General features: G+C 47.5%; 1 protein-coding gene across 1 annotated transcript in view; it reads left to right on the top strand.

Moving 5' to 3' along the window:
• The window catches only part of LOC147724879 (alanine aminotransferase 2-like), a 386,240-nt gene that overhangs the window by 284,502 nt on the left and 78,955 nt on the right, over window positions 1–22,783 (top strand). Inside the window, exons 5-6 of the mRNA XM_086918124.1 lie at window positions 919–1,162; window positions 10,403–10,482. Of these exons, the coding sequence (XP_086774250.1) occupies window positions 919–1,162; window positions 10,403–10,482 (324 nt within the window). The remainder of the gene's footprint in view (window positions 1–918; window positions 1,163–10,402; window positions 10,483–22,783) is intronic.

Raw genomic sequence — 22,783 nt, 5'->3', positions numbered from 1 at the left:
CCAGGCACATGATATGTCCTAGATGATGCACACTGCCACATGGCATGTAAAAGTTATATACCTGGGCACAAGGCATGTCACAGATATTACCCCCGTCACATGGTCTGTAACAGATATATTTGTGGGCACGAGACATGTCACAGATTATGTGTTAAGGCACATGGCGTATAATGGGTATGAGGGTGTTACCTCCTTCTTTTTTTGATAGGCACATAACAGGCACTATTAATATTTCTTCCTCACTTTTATTAGGAATTTCTAGTATCAGTTAGAGAAACGTGAGGAAGGTGGGGATTTGTGCACCCCGTCCTGAAGAAGGTGCTTGTCGACGCACACAAAAAGGAGTTAACGCACAATGTCTGCGTAGAGACCTCCTATCCTCTTTTTTTAACAGCACCAGCCCGGGGGTTATTAAATAATTTTTAGTCACCCCACGAGCCAGGTTCTTTTTAACTTTCACCATTCCCGAAACCCCACTATACACTCACATCTACAAAAAAAAACCCCTACCTACACCAACATCACACATAGTCTTATACAAGTGCTCCCGCGTCTTCGTAGGTCGCAGCACGCCGTACCCCGTAGAGGGGTACGATGGCCCCGATGATGAAGCATGACACCAAGGTGCCTGTTGGTGTGTGAGGGGACCTAAAAACATAAAGGTGTTCCCCCCTGCGGAGGTAACACCCCTAATTTCCAAGGAGTAGATTCTAACTGTTTATTTATGTATGCCCAGGGAGAATGAATCCATTCTAACCTCTCTCTCCCCCCTTTGTTTGTTAAGTATAATGGGTATGAACACGGGCATACAACCTGTTATAGATGGTGTCCAGACACATGGTGTTTAAGAGGTTCATATCCTGACACGTCACAGATGCTGCAGCCTCACACCATCTCTTCTTGTTTCTCTGGCTTTAGACCATGCTAAAGCTCCTGGTGGCTGGCCAGGGCAAGTCCAAGACTGGAGTCCTGATCCCCATCCCTCAGTACCCGCTGTACTCCGCCGCCCTGGCAGAGCTGGACGCCGTGCAGGTGAACTACTACCTGGACGAGGAGAACTGCTGGGCATTGAACATCGCAGAGCTGAGAAAGGCGCTCAATGCGGCCAGGAAGCACTGCAATCCGAAGGTTCTGTGCATCATCAACCCGGGGAACCCCACAGGTAAGGAGCCCCGTGTGCATGAACTGTGGGAACCCCACAGGTAAGGGGGCATGAACTGTGGGAACCCCACTGGTAAAGAGGCCCAGTGTGCATGAACTGTGGGAACCCCACAGGTAAGGGGCCCAGTGTGAATGAACTGGGGGAAGTCCACAGGTAAAGGGGCATGAACTGTGGGAACCTCACAGGTAAAGGGGCATGAACTGTGGGAACCCCACAGGTAAAGGGGCATGAACTGTGGGAACCCCACAGGTAAAAGGGCATGAACTGTAGGAACCCCACAGCTAAGGGGCCCAGTGTGCATAAACTATGGGAACCCCACAGGTAAGGGGCCCAGTGTGCATACAACTACTCAAACTACGGTCCAGGGGTCGCAAACGGCCCTCATGACCTCTACATGTGCCCCCTGGTCAAATGCTGCACCTGGCTGCTGTTTACTCGCATCAGCACTACTATTAAAATATGCTAAATAAATGGGTTTTGTACAATGCACATCCTGAAGTCATATATTCAGAGGTCCTTTTTTATGTGATAATGAAGAAAAAGGAGGGAAAGTGAAATAAATCAATTGCCTGGTATCACACAATTTGCTTAAGTAGGTACGCTGAGCTTGTTCCCGGGTTTTCTAGTTTCACATTGTGCAATTCAGCACACTAGATATACATGCTTCGCTACCCCTAGACCCCCCTATTCCCCACCCATCCCTCCTCAACTGCCACCCTGCGTGCCTTGCCTGTTTTAATCAATGCAGCCCTTGGTTACCCCACACACCAAACTTTTTAGCCCCTAGGAAAATGTTTGCCAGTACCCGTGAATTAGAGGAACACCAGCTGTAAGGGACCCAGTGTGCATGAATTAGGGGAACCCCACAGGTAAGGGGCCCAGTGTGCATGAACTGTGGAAACGCTGCAGGCAAGGGGCCCAGTGTGCATGAACTGTGGAAACGCTGCAGGTAAGGAACCGGGTGTGCATGAACTAAGGGAACCCTGCAGGTAAGGGGCCAAGTGTGCATGAACTGTGGGAACCCTGCAGGTAAGGGCCCAGTGTGCATGAACTGTGGAAACGCTGCAGGTAAGGAACCGGGTGTGCATGAACTAAGGGAACCCTGCAGGTAAGGGGCCAAGTGTGCATGAACTGTGGGAACCCTGCAGGTAAGGGCCCAGTGTGCAGGAACTGTGGAGACGCTGCAGGTAAGGAACTGGGTGTGCATGAACTAGGAGAACCCTTCAAATAAGGGGCCCAGTTTGCATGAACTATGGAAACGCTGCAGGTAAGGAGCCCAGTGTGCATGAACTAGGGCAACCCTGCACGTAAGGGGCCCAGTGTGCATAAACTGTAGGAACCCTGCAGGTAAGGGGCCCAGTTTGCATGAACTAGGGGAACCCCACAGGCAAGTGACTGGGTGCGCATGCACTAGGGGAACCCTGCAGGTAAGGGACCCAGTGTGTATGAAATGTGGGAACCCTGCAGGTAAGGGCCCGGTGTGCCCGGAACTAGGGCAACCCTGCACGTAAGGGGCCCAGTGTGCATAAACTGTGGGAACCCTGCAGGTAAGGGGCCCAGTTTGCATGAACTAGGGGAACCCCACAGGCAAAGGACTGGGTGCGCATGCACTAGGGGAACCCTGCAGGTAAGGGGCCCAGTGTGCATGAAATGTGGGAACCCTGCAGGTAAGGGCCCGGTGTGCCCGGAACTAGGGGAACCCTGCAGGTAAGGGCCCAGTGTACCTGAACTGTGGGAACCCTGCAGGTAAGTGCCCAGTGTGCATGAACTAGGGGAACCCTGCAGGTAAGGGGCCCAGTGTGCATGAACTAGGGGAACCCTGCAGGTAAGGGCTCAGTGTGCATGAACTGTGGGAACCCTGCAGGTAAGGGGCCCAGTGTGCATGAACTAGGGGAACCCTGCAGTTAAGGGGCCCAGTGTGCATGAACTATGGGAACCCTGCAGGTAAGGGCTCAGTGTGCATGAACAGTGGGAACCCTGCAGGTAAGGGGCCCAGTGTGCATGAACCATGAGAACCCTGCAGGTAAGGGCTCAGTGTGCATGAACTGTGGGAACCCTGCAGGTAAAGGGCCCAGTGTGCATGAACTAGGGGAACCCTGCAGTTAAGGGGCCCAGTGTGCATGAACTGAGGGAACCCTGCAGGTAAGGAGCGGAGTGTGCTTGAACTAGGGAAACCCTGAAGGTAAGGGCTCAGTGTGCATGAACTGTGGGAACCCTGCAGGTAAGGGGCCCAGTGTGCATTAACTAGGGGAACCCTGCAGGCAAGGGGCTCAGTGTGCCTGAACTAGGGGAACCCTGCAGTTAAGGGGCCCAGTGTGCATGAACTGAGGGAACCCTGCAGGTAAGGAGCGGAGTGTGCTTGAACTAGGGAAACCCTGAAGGTAAGGGCTCAGTGTGCATGAACTGTGGGAACCCTGCAGGTAAGGGGCCCAGTGTGCATTAACTAGGGGAACCCTGCAGGCAAGGGGCTCAGTGTGCCTAAACTAGGGGAACCCTGCAGGTAAGGGTCCCTGTGTGCATGAACTGTGGGAACCCTGCAGGTAAGGGGCCCAGTGTGCATGAACTGTGGGAACCCTGCAGGTAAGGGCTCAGTGTGCATGAACTGTGGGAACCCTGCAGGTAAAGGGCCCAGTGTGCATGAACTAGGGGAACCCTGCAGTTAAGGGGCCCAGTGTGCATGAACTGAGGGAACCCTGCAGGTAAGGAGCGGAGTGTGCTTGAACTAGGGAAACCCTGAAGGTAAGGGCTCAGTGTGCATGAACTGTGGGAACCCTGCAGGTAAGGGGCCCAGTGTGCATTAACTAGGGGAACCCTGCAGGCAAGGGGCTCAGTGTGCCTGAACTAGGGGAACCCTGCAGTTAAGGGGCCCAGTGTGCATGAACTGAGGGAACCCTGCAGGTAAGGAGCGGAGTGTGCTTGAACTAGGGAAACCCTGAAGGTAAGGGCTCAGTGTGCATGAACTGTGGGAACCCTGCAGGTAAGGGGCCCAGTGTGCATTAACTAGGGGAACCCTGCAGGCAAGGGGCTCAGTGTGCCTAAACTAGGGGAACCCTGCAGGTAAGGGTCCCTGTGTGCATGAACTGTGGGAACCCTGCAGGTAAGGGGCCCAGTGTGCATGAACTGTGGGAACCCTGCAGGTAAGGGCCCAGTGTGCATGAACTGTGGGAACCCTGCAGGTAAGGGGCCCAGTGTGCATTAACTAGGGGAACCCTGCAGGCAAGGGGCTCAGTGTGCTTGAACTAGGGGAACCCTGCAGGTAAGGGTCCCTGTGTGCATGAACTGTGGGAACCCTGCAGGTAAGGGGCCCAGTGTGCATGAACTGTGGGAACCTTGCAGGTAAGGGCCCAGTGTGCATGAACTGTGGGAACCCTGCAGGTAAGGGGCCCAGTATGCATGAACTAGGGGAACCCTGCAGGTAAGGGGTCCAGTGTGCATGAACTAGGGGAACCCTGCAGGTAAGGGCCCAGTGTACCTGAACTGTGGGAACCCTGCAGGTAAGTGCCCAGTGTACCTGAACTGTGGGAACCCTGCAGGTAAGGGCCCAGTGTGCATGAGCTAGTGGAACCCTGCAGGTAAGGGCCCAGTGTGCATGAATTGCGGGAACCCTGCAGGTAAGGGCCCAGTGTGCATGAACTAGGGGAACCCTGCAGGTAAGTGCCCAGTGTGCATGAATTGTGGGAACCCTGCAGGTAAGGGCCCAGTGTGCATGAACTAGGGGAACCCTGCAGGTAAGGGCTCAGTGTGCATGAACTGTGGGAACCCTGCAAGTAAGGGGCCCAGTGTGCATGAACTAGGGGAACCCTGCTGTTAAGGGGCCCAGTGTGCATGAACTGTGGGAACCCTGCAGGTAAGGAGCAGAGTGTGCTTGAACTAGGGGAACCCTGAAGGTAACGGGCCCAGTGTGCATGAACTGTGGGAACCCTGCAGGTAAGGGCCCAGTGTGCATGAACTGTGGGAACCCTGCAGGTAAGGGGCCCAGTGTGCATGAACTAGGGGAACCCTGCAGGCAAGGGGCTCAGAGTGCCTGAAGTAGGGGAACCCTGCAGGTAAGGGTCCCTGTGTGCATGAACTGTGGGAACCCTGCAGGTAAGGGCCCAGTGTGCATGAATTGTGGGAACCCTTCAGGTAAGGGGCCCAGTATGCATGAACTAGGGGAACCCTGCAGGTAAGGGGCCCAGTGTGCATGAACTAGGGGAACCCTGCAGGTAAGGGGCCAAGTATGCAACAACCTGGCTACCCCCACAGGTAGAGTGCTGTGCATCATCAATGCAAGGAACCCCACAAGTCAGGGGCCTAGTATGCATAAACTAGGGGAACTGCAAGGTTAAGGGGCCCTATGTATCATTCCACTATGGGAACCCCACAATTAGGGGACCCAGTGTCATCAACCCAGGGGAGCCCCACAAGTAAACGGTCTTTGTGCATAATCATGAATGGTTGGTGGTATTGCACTCTGTTAATCAAAATAGATCACTTGTACGGTATGTGTGCTGCACTAGATTGGTGCCTGCCAACACCCTAATCAATGTATGTAGCCAGGGATCGCGAGATCACAAGGACTCAAGTGCGCACTAACTAAAAGATGTATCTTTCAAGATTTTACATTTGACATAATTTTAATTCAAAAATGTTTTGTAACTTATTTCATTTTAGGTTCAAATGAATAAAGTAAAGTTCATTGCAATATATACATAAACAATACACAATTATTGCCTTTTATCATACATTTTTTCACTGATCAATTGATACACAACACAGTTATATACACAACCCAATGCATTTCGGGGTTTCCACCCCTTCGTCAGGGGCCTATAAAAGAAGAAAGGAAAAGGAAACCTAATTAGTTTCGATGCGTTTAAAGAAATAGTCTATGTTAAACCGACTGGTGTTGAATTCTCTTACCTAACTAACTGGTTGGAGTATAAATTACGTGTGTTAAGGAGTTCCTGTAGAGTCTGAAAAAATTATAAATTACGTGAGTGCATATACTGAAAGCTTGCAAAAAGCACAGTATTTGGTGAGGATATTTATACATCGTTACCTTGGCTTCCAGTAGTTGAAAAAACTATCTGTGGGTAATTACAAAAGAAATCTAATCAGAAAAACTGTCACTGTATCTGTCTTTAACAAACCACGAAGATTTGTTTACCATTTAAATTAACGAACGCTCACCTGTGGATCAGTGACGTTTAACTGTAACGTTGAAGGAATCTAATAAAAATAAAAAAGTGAAGACCATGAAAGGCCTATCTTTTATGCAAAAATTACCGTCCATTCCAAATATAGGGGAAAGCTTGTTTACCTGCGAGCCTTTTACCAGATTCCCAGGGTCTCGCTAAATTTCCGCATTCTCCCGCACTAAATGAAATAAGTAAAACGCAGTTCACGTTTAGTATTTGGTTATTAAAACCGACTCTCCTCTTAGTGAAAGCACTCCCTAACAATCACGCTTACCGGAGACTAAAAAGAAGTAGCGTTGTAACGGCGTCTTCCCTCGTTGTATACTCGGGAACCTCTAGTCCTTTACTTGTGTTAGTGCAACGGACCCGATCACGTTATCGAGGACGGACTTAAACTCAAGCGTGTGGGCGCCATATTTGAAGGGGGTTGTTTGTAACTAGTTTATTCCGAATGCAAGATATCCAAATATCTAGTGATATGTAGAGCCACTCGTAGGTAACTAATCTTAAGTTGATAAACAAATTCGTTGTTTCAAAAAAATACTAATGACAGAAAAAAGAGACAGTAACAAAGGAAAGAGCAAAAAGGGAAAACATTATAAATATCAACACAATTTCATACATTGCGCATTTTTATATCTACAATGAAGTTTTAACTGTAAATCAATAGTTAGTATCTGATTTTCAATAAATGTACCACGTGTAATCTCACCAATTCTAAGTGCCACTATGCTAATGACAACCCTCGAAAAATCAGCTACTGATTCTGGCCTGAAGTTAAAGAAAGCATATCATGTCCAATTTATCATTGAGCCCATCAGGGACTATCGTCTGTAATTTCCAAATCCAATATATTTCTCTCCTGAGTAAAATTTTGGCATTGTCCAACCCTAAGCGCTGTGGAATTTGTTCAATGATCTGAAAACGAACTTGCGCTATAGTATGGTTTTTCTCAATCCAGTGCCTGGCCAATGGTGAGGTTATGTTTTTGTTGCGGATTCTACTCTTATGCTCTGCTAAGCGTATTTTCATCTTCCTGTCGGTTTTGCCGACATACAGTAGTCCACATGGGCATTTTATAGAGTATACTACGTGTTCCGCATTGCAATTTGCCGAGTGTCTAAGCCCTATCTGTTCTCCTGTTTTGGGATGAGATAGTTTGCTACCAGTGATTACATTATTGCAGTTCTTGCAGTTGTAGCATTTAGTTGTGCCTCTAGGACTGGATGCTTCTAATACCATATCATCTGGTCTACTCAATAATTCTTTTATGTTTCTTGACCTTGAGTATGCAAAAAGCGGTTTCTGTTCATAAAGGTGGTCAAAATCACTCTCCATTTGCAAAATGTCCCATCTTTTAAGTATCGTCTTTTTAATTTCTCTTGTTGCTGTCGAATACTTTGATACGAATACCATTCTCTTTTTCAACTCTTTGGTCTTTTTTTGTAGTAATTCCGTTCTAGGAATTGTTTTTACCCTTTCCATTTGCATGTCAATTAGCTTTTCCGGATACCCTCTGTTGAGATAGCATTGCTTCTGTCTTTCAAGACTCTTGGCACATTGAGCATCATCCGATGCTATCCTTTTTATTCTCATGAACTGAGACACTGGGAGATTGTTCTTTAGAGTAGTAGGATGGAAGCTTCCATACTGAAGTGCTGTGTTTTTATCAGTTGGTTTCTTATAGAGTTCTGTACTCATCTTATTCCCTTCAATTTTTACTTGCACGTCCAAGAAAGGAAGTGTGGTGGTACTGATTTGGCTTGTAAATTTGATCCTCGGATTGATTAGATTTAGACTTTGTATGTTGCGCTTAAGATCTTCTGTTGGTTTCTTCCAGACCAGGAAAATGTCGTCAATGTACCTTTTATAGTACAGAAGGCCAGTTTGCCACGTTATATCTTCTAAGATGTACTCCAGTTCAAATTTCGCCATGAAGATATTTGCGTAAATACACGCCCCTGGAAAACCCATGGCTGTTCCGCTTAATTGTGTGAAGAACTCAGTTTGCCATACAAAGTAACTGTTGTGTAAACAGAACTCCAATAATTGCATAATTAGATACTTTGTTTCTGGAGGTTTATCCATTCGCAGTAGTGCCCATTCTATGGCTTCAAGGCCCATTTGGTGAGGAATCGATGTATAAAGCGACACAACATCTATTGTGCACAATGCCAAACTTTCTTCAGTTTGTAAATCCAATGAAGTCACGCTTCTTAAAAAGTGTGAAGTATCCTCTAGGTATGTTGGCCAATCTCGCATAAAAGCTTGCAGCTGGGCATCGATATATATGCCCAAATTTTCGAAAATTGAGGAACATCCTGAAACAATAGGTCTAATTGGCGGATTTTGTAAACATTTGTGTATTTTTGGCAAAAAGTATATTCTCGGTCTCCTTGGGTATAATTGCCTTAAATATCTTTTGGTTGCATTAGTAATCCACCCTAGTTCTTCCGCTTTATCCAAAATACTATCCAGATTGTTTGCAATCTCGTTTGTGGGGTCTTTTGGCAATTTCAAGTAAACTTCAGTGTCTAAGACATGTTCATTGCCTTTCTTTATGTAGAACTCTGAGTCCATGATTACCAATCCTCCTCCTTTGTCCGCCTTCTGAACAATTATATCCTTATTGTTGCGAAGAGTGCGTAATGCACTCAATTCAGCTCTTGTTAAGTTTTGTAGTTTACTCTTGTATTTAATTTTCGTCATGTCCGCTTTAACAAGGGTTTCAAATAAATCCAAACTCTTGTGTGATACAGGTGCCATAAAACTACTTTTCGGTTTAAATTGTTGCTCCGCGTTTTCAGTTGTCGCTATTGGGTTCAAGATAGTAAAAAAATATTTTAATCGTAGAATCCTCATGAACTTAAAAAATGACACCTCTGTCTCCAATTCATTGGTACGATATGTACTCACAAAAGTTGGGCCTTTGTTCAGCAGTTGAATTTCGAATTTAGATGGAGAATATTTCGAAATATTAACTACTATATTCTGCTCTGACTTCGTAACCCCTGCTTCTTCGCTTGTTCCTTCTCCTTTTCTTTCTCTTTTGCCTTTTCCTCTTCTTGTCTTTTGTCGCCAGACTGCGGTGGGATTTGATCCGGGGGTTTGGCAAGATTCAAATCCTTCTCTAAAAAAGGATCCATAGTTGATGTAGAAGCTGAATCAATTGTTACTGTTTTTCCAGAGTCCTTTTTTCGTGATTGCTCCTGGATAAGCGGTTGTCTGATAGTACTAGTTTCACTGTCAGAGACCATACTCTCCTGAGATGAAGTTGCCTGTTGTTTCTTTCCTGTAAAGCGTCTTTTTGCATAGACTTCCGCCCATGTATAGGCCTCATTTAGTTTATAGTCTATGGTGTCTCTCTTAAACTTTCGCAGTTTGGTCTCCTCTAGTTCCTTCCCATATTTCTCCAGTTTGATATCCATATCCTCAAGGAATTTACCCCACTTTACTTTATTCATTTGAACCTAAAATGAAATAAGTTACAAAACATTTTTGAATTAAAATTATGTCAAATGTAAAATCTTGAAAGATACATCTTTTAGTTAGTGCGCACTTGAGTCTTTGTGCATAATCAACCAGAGCAACCCCACAGGTAAGGGACCCAGGACACATCGTCAACACAAGAAGCCCACAGGATCCCAGCCAGTTAATTGGGCCTGTGCATCACAGGGGACCCCTCAAGTAATGGGGCCCTAGTACATCCTCATCTAGCCGCACCCCAAAGGTAAGGGGTTCCAGTGTGCACCATCTACCCAGGGAACCCCACAGGTAAGAGTCGCCCCGCGCCTTCCTTCCTCCTATTCGTTGCTGCATGCTGGGGGTCGTGGGGGAGACCGGGAGGACTGACGGGCCAGGAGAGTGGGACCCTCCAGTAGTACTAAGACTCCGAAGTGTCAGAGGGGTCACTCAACGTGAACTTGAAGGTTTCTCCGGTAAGTACACAGATTGTGGGGGTGTAGCGCCGCATGCCTGTACAGTCCTGTTTTTAAGCGATGCGCTATAGCAGTGATGCTTCAACCAGCACCTGACCCTCCGCTGTTGTTTTCGATCCCAGGCCAGGTCCAGAGCAGGAAGTGCATCGAGGACGTCATCCGTTTCGCTGCCGAAGAAAACCTGTTCCTGATGGCGGATGAGGTACAGCTGGGATCTGTTTTTACTGTAGAAACAAACCTGTTATTTATCTGTGTCCTTCAGACTCCTTCCTGCACGAGGGTTTATTGTGTCTGCGTCCTACATCTGGCTTGACGGGCCTCCCTCGGAGCCTGCTGTAAAAATGCCCCAGCGCGAATAACAGTCACAAGACCTATCAGGTGTTTTATTTTGCTCTCAATCTACATATTTATTTTCTTATTTCGAAAGTGCACTGTCTGCACCCCCAGTACAGAGTGTCCTGGCACTGATTCAAGGACAAATGTCTCAGACTTTCGCAGGGACGATCAGTAACAAGCATTTGCAATGCAATATGTCTCACATGTACGCGAGTTTGAGCTATTGACATTGCAATTAACAATGCCTTTTATTTTTGTTTTCGTTTTAAAAACATAAATAAAAGGCATTTTCATTTACAATGCCAATAGCTTAAACTTGTGTAACTGCGAAACCTATTGCATTACAAATGCTTGTTAAAGTGACACGGAGCAGGACGAGTATTGCGAGTCGCAGTAAACGATCCAGTCCGGATTGGTGGTCCCAAAAGGAGACGGGACCTCCCACCAACTATAACCAACAGGGCCCTTATTTATGAGGCCTCGCGTCAGTTTTGCGCCGCCGGTGCGTCACTTTTTGTGACGCACCAGCGGCGTACAAAATGAGCCTTGTTGCGCCATATTTAAAAAGTGACACATCTACCTACATGCATCACTTTTTAAACCCCTGCGCCACATTATACCTGCGTCAGGTATAATGTATGCAGAGGGGGCGTTTCCCCGCAAAAAGCCTCGTAATAGTGACGCAGTGAAATCTATGAGATTTCACTGCGTCACTTTTAGTATGCTGTTGCGTCAAAATCTTGCGCCTGCCTCACAGCAGGCGTAAGACAGACGCAAGCCCTTTCACATGGGGCTTTCCCCATGTGAAAGGACGCATTGCTGGAGTTGCATCACTTTTGTGACACACTCCAGCAATGCGTCACTTTTGCGCTTACGTCAGTATTTCTGACGCATCTGTATCTGTAAGTCCTTGCGACATGATGCGTCATACATTAAATATGACGCATCATTCGTGTCGCAAGGAGTGCGCAGTGAAAAGTGACGCATCGCTGTTTTCACGCAGCGATGCGTCACTTTTCATAAACGAGGCCCCAGATGCCCAGGATGCCTGGGTTATCACAGGAAGCGGGGAGGTATCTTTTCATTTATACCCGCCAAGTTTCCACTACACATACCCAGGCTGCCTGGGTTATCAGAGGGGCGGACGCGTATCACTACGCCCCCGCACACACAGTTTAACCTACTCCACTCTCGCAGGAGCCAGTTCCATGCATTGTCACCACAACAATAAACCTGGAAAGTGAGATTACGCCCATCCCTGGTGCACCGGTGCGTGCAGGCCCAGGTGCATGAGTTCAGGGTGTGCGCCGAACAACAATTAACTTGCTTCTTAGTTCACTTATGATATTGTTGTCAATCAGGGCGGGCGGGTATGAATTTTTCTAAGTTTATGTTCTGTGAAGGTGAAACTTTTCCTCTTGTTAAAGAAGTACATTTTTTTTAAGAGACTATTGTAGTTAATCATGATCTTTCCTGGGTGACTTCCACAGCAATATAGTTTCAGTGCCGAGTGCTAAGAGCAAGCCAGACTCTTGGCTCAGCTTTGACTTCAGAGGCCAGCCCCTGGCTCGGCTCTCTGTATTAATTTGTTGGCTCCCCAATTTCTAGCTGCTGTACTAGAACAACCGGAACCAGGGCTTACGTACAACATTGTAACAGTGCAGCCCCAGATGTGAAGAGGTATAGTGGGGGCTTCTGTTTGTAGTGTAAACAATCTACAACCTTTGTAGGCCATGTACAAGAATGGAGAGAAAAACCATACGACCAGCTGAGAAAGAACATCGCTTTTTTTTGCCAGTAGTTGCATCACTGTACGTGAACACCCAAAAAGTGCTTTTGGAAAACAGAAACCCAACGGTGGAACCTTCTTCTCAACAGCACCAAACAAAGAATAACCCACGTAGGTATTGACCCCTAATCATCAAATGGGGAGTTGTGTGCACACTGATTTGCACCCACTGCAACAGTGCCTATTCCCTAAAGAACTCAAAACATAATCACAACAGCAAAGGTGCACCACAACATATAGTATAAGATATTTAAGATTCAATAAGTCGCGAAGGGTGATATTCCTCAATTTGTAATCCTTTATTTCAAAAGCATAAATTAAGCACCATACAGCCGACGCGTTTCGTCCCAAAACAGGGGGCTTCTTCAGGGCTTGTGTCAAGGGTGACAGCTTCAAAGATGTTAATTACTCGACGGTCAGTAGAGAGAGTTGCACTTTATAACAGTTAACAAAAGAGATACACTTCTAGCTACATAAGGTGCCACTCTCTCTACTGACCGTCGAGTAATTAACATCTTTGAAGCTGACACAAGCCCTGAAGAAGTCCCCTGTTTTGGGACGAAACGCGTCAGCTGTATGGTGCTTCATTTATGCTTTTGAAATAAAGGATTACAAATTGAGGAATATCACCCTTCGCGACTTATCGAATCTTATATATCATATACTATATGTTGTTGTGCAGCTTTGCTGTTGTGATTACCCAAAAGTGCTCACTTAAACAAGAGGCCGATTGTAACAGTCTTGCTAATTAGCACTAACAGTACCGTGTGCCAGCTGAAGGTGTAAATCAGGCACTCAGCAGTGTTCGTGCCCGTAGGCACTTCTCAGCAGACGGGCAGATGACTTAATAAGGAACTGCTCTAAATGAGTCGTTGTTAAATGCTACTTTTGTTCCTTCACATTACATGTTAGCTAAAAATCGAGATCGGGGGTAATTTATGTCCGCCCTTTCCTGCTTTCCTATTGCCAAGGCAGTTTTAGGATACTGCGGGACCTGTTTTTAAAGTGAACAGGAGCAAGATGAGTATTGCAAGTTATGCGCAGGGCAGTAAAAATGTTTACCACCCTCCTTCTTTTTGCTCCTCCCCCTTGTCCACGGAGGGGCTGCAAGCCTGAAAGTGACGAAGGTGGGTATTGGGCGGGAGCACTGGCTGCAACCGAAGTTGAGGTAGCACCGTGTGTGCTGAGGCAGAGGTTGTGAGAGCTGCCCCAATATAGGGAAAAAATGCAAGCACTATACAGCGGATACTGCATCAGGTGGGAATGCAACAAGGCATACAAAGGGCATTGATGGAGGGGGGAGGAAGGGGGAACAATGGCGCCCGCAGATTTCTTAAACGCGAGGAGTACGTGCAGCATGGGGTGCAGGGGGAATGGAGCATATTTAAGTGAAAGCGCGACAAGGGGCGCTTTATAAAAAAATATGTTAAAGTAAGTACAGCGAGCCGCATATCAACAAAGCTGTGCTCGCCATGAAACTGAAAGTGCAGGTTAAATAAAAATAAGCTTTTTACACCGTAAATGAAACAAACAGGAGAAAGGGGGAGGCAAGCGTTCTGCAGTTGGCCATGAAGCAAGTAATCGAGCAGTGAGGGACGGAAACTGGTGGTTGGGAGACATCACGGGACTGACTGGAAAAACATAGTACGGAGTTATAAAGGACACAGTGTAACGCCGCCCGTACACGATTGAGTCCAGATGGGCCGTCCCAAAAGGAGACAGGGCGGTGACAAAAAAGCCTGATTTTCAATGAAAAGCCAGCGTTTAGCATAAATGAAGACGCCACCCAATCAAAAAGAGGGTCGGGTCTTCCACTCCACTTCAGAAATCCTTATCGATTACTATAAGCCTCGCAGAGCGTAGAGTGCATGCGCGCTCCAATGCTAGGAGATACCTAAAAAGCCACCGCTTCATTCTGCACTCCCGATTAGTGGCCTGTCGAGCTTGGCCCTACTCCTATTCCTGTTAGGTGTGTTAGGAACAGTGGCGGCTGCCACAAACAAAGGGTAGTAGGGCGGGTGGAGGGAGCGTGTGGGGGGCGGGAGGGGATTCACTGATGGGGTGTAGGGGTTAGAAATAATAGATTCATATATTTTTTACTTACTTATAGCCTCTTCCTGGGTCCCGGGTGCCCCTGAGACAGACTCCCATGCAATCACCATGCTGCCGAGCAGTGCAGGGATTTGCCTGAGTGGGCAAGAAAGATGCTGTGCTCAGGCCAAAGAGTCTGTGGGGGTTTCTGCTGCCGGACAGCAGAAACCTAAGTGTGCATGTGGGTTTTGGTCGGTCTGAGAAAGCCAGCCAAACACACATGAGCACTTTGTGCACGCAGCACTCCTATTCACCCCCCTCCCATGCCTCAGCCCCTCCTTACAGCATTGGCTCAGAGTTGGCAAATGCAAGATAAAACAGTGCAAGAAATTTTTTTTTTCTTTACCATTTGTTGGCTCTGACCCAGGCAGTGGGGCGACGCTCCTCTGCCATTGGGGAGGAGCCGCCGCTGGTTAGGAACTTACGAGTCTTACTAAACAATAAACTTTCCAACACTGATTAAGTAAATGCTGTAACCATGGATGCTTTTTTCACTTTGAAAATGATTTTAAAAATTCTTCCTCTCTTACCTAACCACCTCTAGAAAACAGTGGTTACTTCCTTAGTCATCTCAAAAATAGACTACTGTAATGGGCTTTATCTTAATGCCAACAATTAAGTCTCGAACAAAATGCAAAGACCACAGAATGCAACAGCGCAACTGCTATGGAAAGTCCCCAAATTCTGATCAGTGTCCCAGTTCATTGTGAAGCTTCACTGGCTTCGGTAGAGGCAGAGGATTACATTCAAAGCCTTGTGTATTGTATGCCAAGCTCTGCATGGAACTAGTCCTGGCTTTCTGAAAGTGCATTACTTGCTACTCACCAACTTGATAAATTAGATCTGCATCAACCAAACTTGTTTCAGTCCTTAGACTCAAACTTGACAAGTGGGATGAAGAAGGTTTGTGCTAGGAGCCTCTAAAGGCTGCAACAATCCCCCCTTTCTACATTAAAGCCCAACCTGACCTTTTGGCAGGCGGCCCTCGAAACTTGGCTTTTTGTTACACTCTATCTGACTCATTGTTAGAAATGAGATTTTTGGTCGGCTAGAGCATGTGCCAAAGTCGGGCAAAAACCACCACTCTAGTCAGGATAAGGGAGTTACACTTCTAAAATAACTCCCTGCTCACCCCCTTGGTAGCTTGGCATGAGTAGTCAGGCTTATCTTAGAGACAGTGTGTAAATCATTTGCACATAACCTACAGTAATACAGTGTAAGCACTACAAAAGGACACCACACCAGTTTAGAAAAATATCCAATATTTTTATAAAATTAAGACAAGACTAAAAATGATAAATATCCACAATACAGTGCTAAAAAATCTCGGGTTATCAAAATATGCTTGAAAAACAGTTCCTTGATGTCGATAGCTCAGTCCGGGGCTATCACGGTGTCATGAGCAAACAAATTGAAACAGTTCTGGCTGACCACGGTGTCGCGGGCCAGCTACGGTGTCGGGAAGACCCGCAAACAGTACCTTTCAGAAATGCAGGGCGTAGGCAACCTCTCGTTGAGCTTCCGAAAGCACGGTGCCTGCAGGCGTCTGCTCCGGAGGTCGGTGCAGGAGTTGTCGGGGCCCTCGAAGTCACACGCGTTGCAGGTCGATCTCTCTGTTGAAGTCAGGAGCGCTGGCGTCAGCAGACGTTGAATGCTGCGGTGCGAAGTGCAGCATGCATTGCCCTCAGGTCGCGGTGCGGTGCGAGCAGCGGCTCTGTGGCGGCGTCAGATGGCGTCATCGGTGAGACCAGGGTGAATGCGGTGCTCGTCGCTGTTCTGGCAGGTCACGGTGCAAGCAGTGGCGTCGTCGTTGCTGAAGCACTGTTGTCGGCTGATGAACTGTAGTCGATGGTGCCGGCATCGGTAGGCCAAGGCTGCGGTGCGGGATGAGGGCAGTGCGCCTTGTAACTCTACTAGTGGTGCCCTCGACACACAGTGCAAACAGCGGCATAGATTTCGGCATGGAGCAGCAGCATCGGGGATACCAAGGCTTCGTCGTGAAGCGAGGCGGTGCGGAGTGTGGTGCCCACAGGTCGCGGACCGAGCAGTGGCTCTGTGGTGGCAACAGTAGGCGTCGTCGGTGAGACCAGGGTCGAGGTGCGATGTTGCGGTGGTGCCCTCTGCGGTGCCTTCAGTATACGGAGTCACAGCGGCATCGTAGATGTCGTTGGGTTGCTTTTATTCTGTTGCAGCACAAAACACATAGTCCCCAGTGCTGAGGGCAGAAGAGCTTGAAGTCTTTGCTGTTCCTGAGACTTCTTGAACAGCGGGGCAAGCTCTACCTCAAGCCCTTGGAGAAAGTCACAAAAGTAGATTGCATAAAGTTCAGTACAGTCCTTTCACTCCCCAAGACAGAAGCGGCAACTGCAGGCCAACACAGCAAAGCACACAGCAATTTGGTAGTTCCTCCTCAGAGCTTCTCCAGCTCTCCTTCTTAGCAGTCTTCTTGTTCCAAAAGAGTTCTAAAATTCAAGGGTCTGGGCCCCAATATTTATATCCCAAAATCCTTTGATCTCTTAGGCAGAGAGTGTCTGTGCCCAGCCAGAACCAGTTCTGTCTTCTCTGGTGTGACTTCCTGGCTGGAGGTGGAGACGGCATGGTCAGAGGCAGACCAGGCTCTTTGAGGTGCAAGGAAATCTCCCCCCCGCCCTCCTTCCCCAATTAAAGCCCAGTCCTATTCAGTCCTTTCCTGACCCACTAGACTATCTGGAGCCACTCCTGCTCCCCAGCATTTGGTCATCCAAGATTGACAGGCAATCCACATTCAAGCAGCGGCACACGGGATGACTGAGCAAGAAAATACCTACTTTCTAAAGGTGGTATTTTTCAACACAGAATGTAAAAATGGCCTTCATGAAAAGGTGGAGTCCTGGGAACGGGGTCGCAGATTCTGCAGAGTGCAGTTCCTGGCATTGGGCTGATCGAGGGTGCTCACGGAGGAGGCCTAATTCACACCGAGGTGTGAAAAACATCAACGCCTCATTAACAAGTAAAAGGTCTTTCAAAGACCTGTCAAGTACTTGGGTGTGACTGTGTGTGTGTCCCTGAAGCTGTTTCAGCCGGGCTCACATACACGAGCTGGGGGGAGCTGGGGGGGGAGGAGGGGGTGGCTGGGGTGGCTGGGGGAGTGGCTGTAGTTTAGCCCTTTGAGTTCAATGGATGTTGCGCACCTGGAGCCTGTGGGTCCCGTGACACGTCCCCCGCCCCCAGCAGGGAGGCACAGAGATGCCCTCCCATGAGCGGGAAAGAAGAAGGACGACGACGCAGAGAGATACTGATCCCCCCCCCCCCCCCATGAGAGAGGCACAGAAAAGGTGGGTGGATGGATGGATGTAAGGCTAAAGGATGGATGGATGTGGATGGATGAAAGGCTGAAGGATGGGTGGATGTGTGAAAAGGTGGGTGGATGAATGATGAGTGGATGGATGAATGAAAGGGTGGATGGATGAATGATGGATGTATGGATGGAAGGATGAAAGGGTGGATGTATGAAGGATAGATTGGTGAAGGATAGATGTATGGATGGAAGAATGAAAGGGTGGACGGATGAAGGATGGATGGATGAAAGGGTGGATGGGTGAATGATGGATGGATGGATGTGTAAAAAGATGGGTGGATGAATGAAGGGTGAATGGATGGATGAAAGGGTGGATGGATGAATGATGGATGTATGGATGGATGGAAGGATGAAAGGGTGGATGGATGAAGGATAGATTGGTGAAGGATAGATGTATGGATGGAAGAATGAAAGGGTGGACGGATGAAGGAAGGATGGATGGATGAAAGGGTGGATGGATGAATGATGGCTGGATGAATGATGGATGGATGTGTAAAAATATGGGTGGATGAATGATGGGTGAATTGGCGAATGAAAGGGTGGGTGGATGAATGATGGATGTATGGATGGAAGGATGAAAGGGTGGATGGATGAAGGATGGATGTATGGATGGGATGATGAAAGGGTGGATGGATGAAGGATGGATGTATGCATGGATGGGAGGATGAAAGGGTGGATGGATGAAGGATGGATGTATGTATGGATGGGAGGATGAAAGGGTGGATGGATGTATAAAAGGTTGTATGGATGAATGATGGATGGATGTGTGAAAAGGTTGGGGGATGAATGATGGGTGGATGGATGAAAGAGTGGGTGGATGGATGTATGGATGAAAGGGTGGATGGATGGATGTGTGAAAGTGTGGGTGGATGAATGATGGAGGGATGTGATGAGGTCTAACAGGCGCATTTATGGTTGTCAAAAGTTGATGATGAGGAGTACCAGTTTCTAGAAACTTTTGTCGGAAGGGGGTCCTTACGCCTAAAAAGGTTTTACAAGGGGGTCTCGGCATCAAAAAGTTTGAAGACCTCTGGTGTAGGAGAAGAGGATCACACCTTTCACAGACCCATCATGCTCCTTGGTAAACAGGAGGTCAGGGGGATGTTCACTCTCCTCTTCCGTCCCATCACCTGTCGCCAAAAGCATGCTTACATCGGACCTCTCGAAGTGGGGTTTGAGGCGGTTCGCGTGGTGGACCCTCAAAGGGTTCCTGGGAGCCCGCATATCCACCAGGTAGGTGACATCACTTTTGTGCTCCACCACCTCAAAGGGCCCAGCCCACTTGTCCTGCAAGGCACAAGGTTCCACTGGGGCCATGATCTACACTTTTTTCCCGGGTTGAAATTCGACCAGATTGGCATTCTAGTTATACCACTTCTTCATTTCTTCCTGGCTTGCTTACTGGTTCGCCTGAGTGAGTTTCCTGAAGGTGGCAGTTTGGTTTCGCAAGGCCACCATGTAACTAAACACATCCTAGGGAGTTTTCCTGAGAGCTGCCTCCCAGCCTTCCTTCACCAAACTCAGAGGTCCTCTCACAGGGTGACCATACAGAAGCTCAAAGGGACAAAACCCAAGAGACTTCTGTGGTACCTCCCTGTATGCAAAGAGAAGGCACGGCAAGAGGATGTCCCACTTATGCCACATGGGTTCTGTTAGACCCTTAATCATCCCTTCAAGGTCTGGTTGAATCTCTCCAGCAGACAGTTGCCTTGTGGGTGGTAAGGGGTGGTGAACTTGTAGGTTACTGAAAAAACAAGTGCTAACACCTGACCTTTGCGCACAGTTGCCTGCCCACACATAAGTGGTATACACAAATATATTTTTCCCTTAAATCCAGTCTACAAAAACTAACAAAAACCAATATCAACTCAATAGGTTAGTCAAACAGTCAAAAAAGTTTATACTTGAAAGTTTTTCATATCCTCAAATGACATAACATGTAACATAGATACATCCTTTTACAAATTTGCATAATGAATCACAATATTTGCAGAACTGCCCAATGCATTTCGGGCCTTAGGCCCTTCTTCTGGGGCTTTGATCTGTAGACAAAGTAAATAAAATACATTGAACCCAAGTTTGCAAGAAAGCAGAAACATTACTTTGTAACTCATCCAAGATTAACTGAATCAAGAGACATCCTCACGATACCAACTAATAAAAATTACCCGAATCCTAAACTAAATTGTTCAACAAATACACGTGAACATAAACACAGACACACACAAACAGAAGTATATGCATTAGTGAAAAACAATCAGCCGTTGAAGTCAAAATACCCCTTACTCATCATCTATGGCAAACTTATAAAACTCATTCTCACGAATTAAATGGTTCAATCAAAAAACGTACTCTTCAAGTTCCTTAAACTCTTGTTGACCACAAGTAACTTGAATATGGAGGTGGCAGTCCGATCTGAGAAATACAAGAACTATGATAAGTGCTGTTTCCAAACACAACTCCGTAATTAAAATGCTGGTCATGATCCCTGAGAAACACAACTAACCTTCCTGTTAGTAGTGCAGCACTCGCTGTCCGTAAACTCCCCACAAAAGCCTCCACGCTGTTCGTGTTTCCTCACAACTCTGTAGAAACAAAAGGACACCCTTGAAAATATGCCACTAAACCAAACACCTCTCGCACGCTTAACCCAACTCCTAACTCCGCTGTACCAACCTTGAAAAGTTTAAACTCTTTCGAACCCGTTCCAAAGCTTCAAAAACACTTTCGCATCTGCTGCCAGTTCTCGACACGGTGAACGTAGCGCGTGCGCATTATAAACCCCCTTCATGTTGAGAATCAATGAACACAATCAACGGACTCTCTTCGTGTAATCCTTGCGACTCTATACCGCGTTCAGGCTCCGAACACGATACCAACATCCACTCCATCTAAAAACCTGAGTCAACCAATACGTGACACTGCCACCACTCTTCCTACGCTCAAAAAACTAACGACAAAACCTTCCTAATCAGTGAATATATATGTAAATGATGGATGTTACAACCCCTTTCCAGCACCCTGCATGAAAGACATAATGAGAAAAATAGGAAGAATAGACCACGCAACATGTAAACATACACAACAACATTAAAACATTTAGTATTAAATCTGTTTTATTAGCTGTTTTCAGGAACAAACTTCATAAACAAAAATCGCCTACAACCCAATGGGCCGGCTCGGAAATATGATACTGTGCATTTGAGTCAATGAAAACAATGATACTTCAGGTATTTAACACAGCAAGCCGCCTACAACCCAAAAGTGCCGGCCGCGTCTTAAATCGAAATGGAAGGGTGAGAGGGGTGAAAATGTGCCTCTCGGGCACCATGCATCCGTCCTAATAAACGATAACGAACCATACGGTTTCAGCAACAAACCGACCCCCAGTATCAGCTACCCCCCACTACCCAAAGCTGCAGTGCTATGTTTCGAGGGACAGGGCAAGCACAAGTCTGTCAGACCCAGCGTCCCAGGGCTACGTCGCGTGCTCCATCAGGGAACACCCGACCAACGTGCCGCCCAGAATGTTCTCAGGCCAGACTCCGCAAAATGGGCTATGCCACTATATAGGCCACATTGTCAGACAACTGAGAAACAAAAAACTAGGAATAAAAACGTCCCTACCCTACCCCTCCCCCCAAGCCCAACATCCCCCCCACCCCACCCTCCTCCACAGGTCCAGGTTCTACTCTCCCCGCTACAGAGGGTGGCTTCCATCAAATCTTCTCAGCTCTCAGTCTGGGACAGAGGCACAGGTGCAGGTACTTAGGACACGTGACTTCTCTAAATTCCGTGGCTAACAGGGATATGAATGGCTGCCACAGCTCCGCGTATTTGCCCCCTCCCCAGCCTTGATCAGGGACAATTTTTCCATGCCAAGAACCGCCCACAGGCGATAAAGCCACCCCTGAAATGTGAGAATGTGTGTGGTGCGCCAGTAAGACATGATGTTCTGTAATGCTGACCCAATAGCGATGGCGATCGGTCTGCTCCTACGGGACCGCAAAGGGTATGTGAAGGGATTGGGTAGACCCAGTAGGACATAGGAGGGGAAGCGAGGGATTTCAGTATCAAAATGGGTGTCAACTTCATCTAACACTGATTTCCAGCACTCCTGGAGATGGACACAGTCCCAAAGAAGATGGACTAAGAACCGCCGCTCCACACATCCGCGCCAGCATGTCGCCTCCCTTTTACGGTCCATCTCGTGTAGCCTCTCAGGAGTGTAGTACCAATATTTTACTATTTTAGTGAGGGTGTCAGTTAGGCCCATGTGATAGGCAGAGTGGTAATAAATACTGTCCCATTCTTTGGTGCTGAGGGTGCGCCCCAATTCCCTCTCCCAGCGCGCCCTCCCTGACTTGTACACCTGGGAGTATCGGTCTAGAAGCGTACCATATAGGTCAGAAATGAGGGGTTTATGCGCGGTCCTCGAGATCAGCCAATATTCGTATGGCCGCAGGCGCTGATCGGCCTCCTCTCGCACCTGACTATGAAGCGCCCAATGCCGAGCCTGTAGGTACCTAAGTTGTTCCGTTTCCGGCAGGCCGTACTCTTGTTTGAAGGTCTCAAATGGAATGATCCCCTCCCTCGTATACAGATGGCACAAGGACCTGCAACTCACCAGGCGCCACCTCGCATACAAAAAACACAACAGGGATGCTAAGGGTCTAAAGAGAAAGCTACAAAGAACCAGTACATTCATAAGTAGTTTGTGTAAGGAGAGCAGGAAGAGTATGAAATAATACCCATCAGCCCACCCAATGGCGGAGTCTCGTCATCTGGGTTTTGTTAAGAACTGGTATCTGCTAAGTACCTCCTTGATTGTATGTAGAGGAATACTAGCGACAGATCCACCAGTGATAGAGAGCCAGCAAAAAAGTATAAGTGGGTTGAAGATGGAGTATTGCTGCAGTGCTAAAAAGAAATTTTGTGAAGTGGTGAAAG

This window comes from Lissotriton vulgaris, chromosome 4_1 (assembly GCF_964263255.1).
Source record: "Lissotriton vulgaris chromosome 4_1, aLisVul1.2, whole genome shotgun sequence".
Taxonomy (NCBI): Eukaryota; Metazoa; Chordata; class Amphibia; order Caudata; family Salamandridae; genus Lissotriton; species Lissotriton vulgaris.
This window is presented reverse-complemented; position numbering and strand designations above follow the sequence as displayed.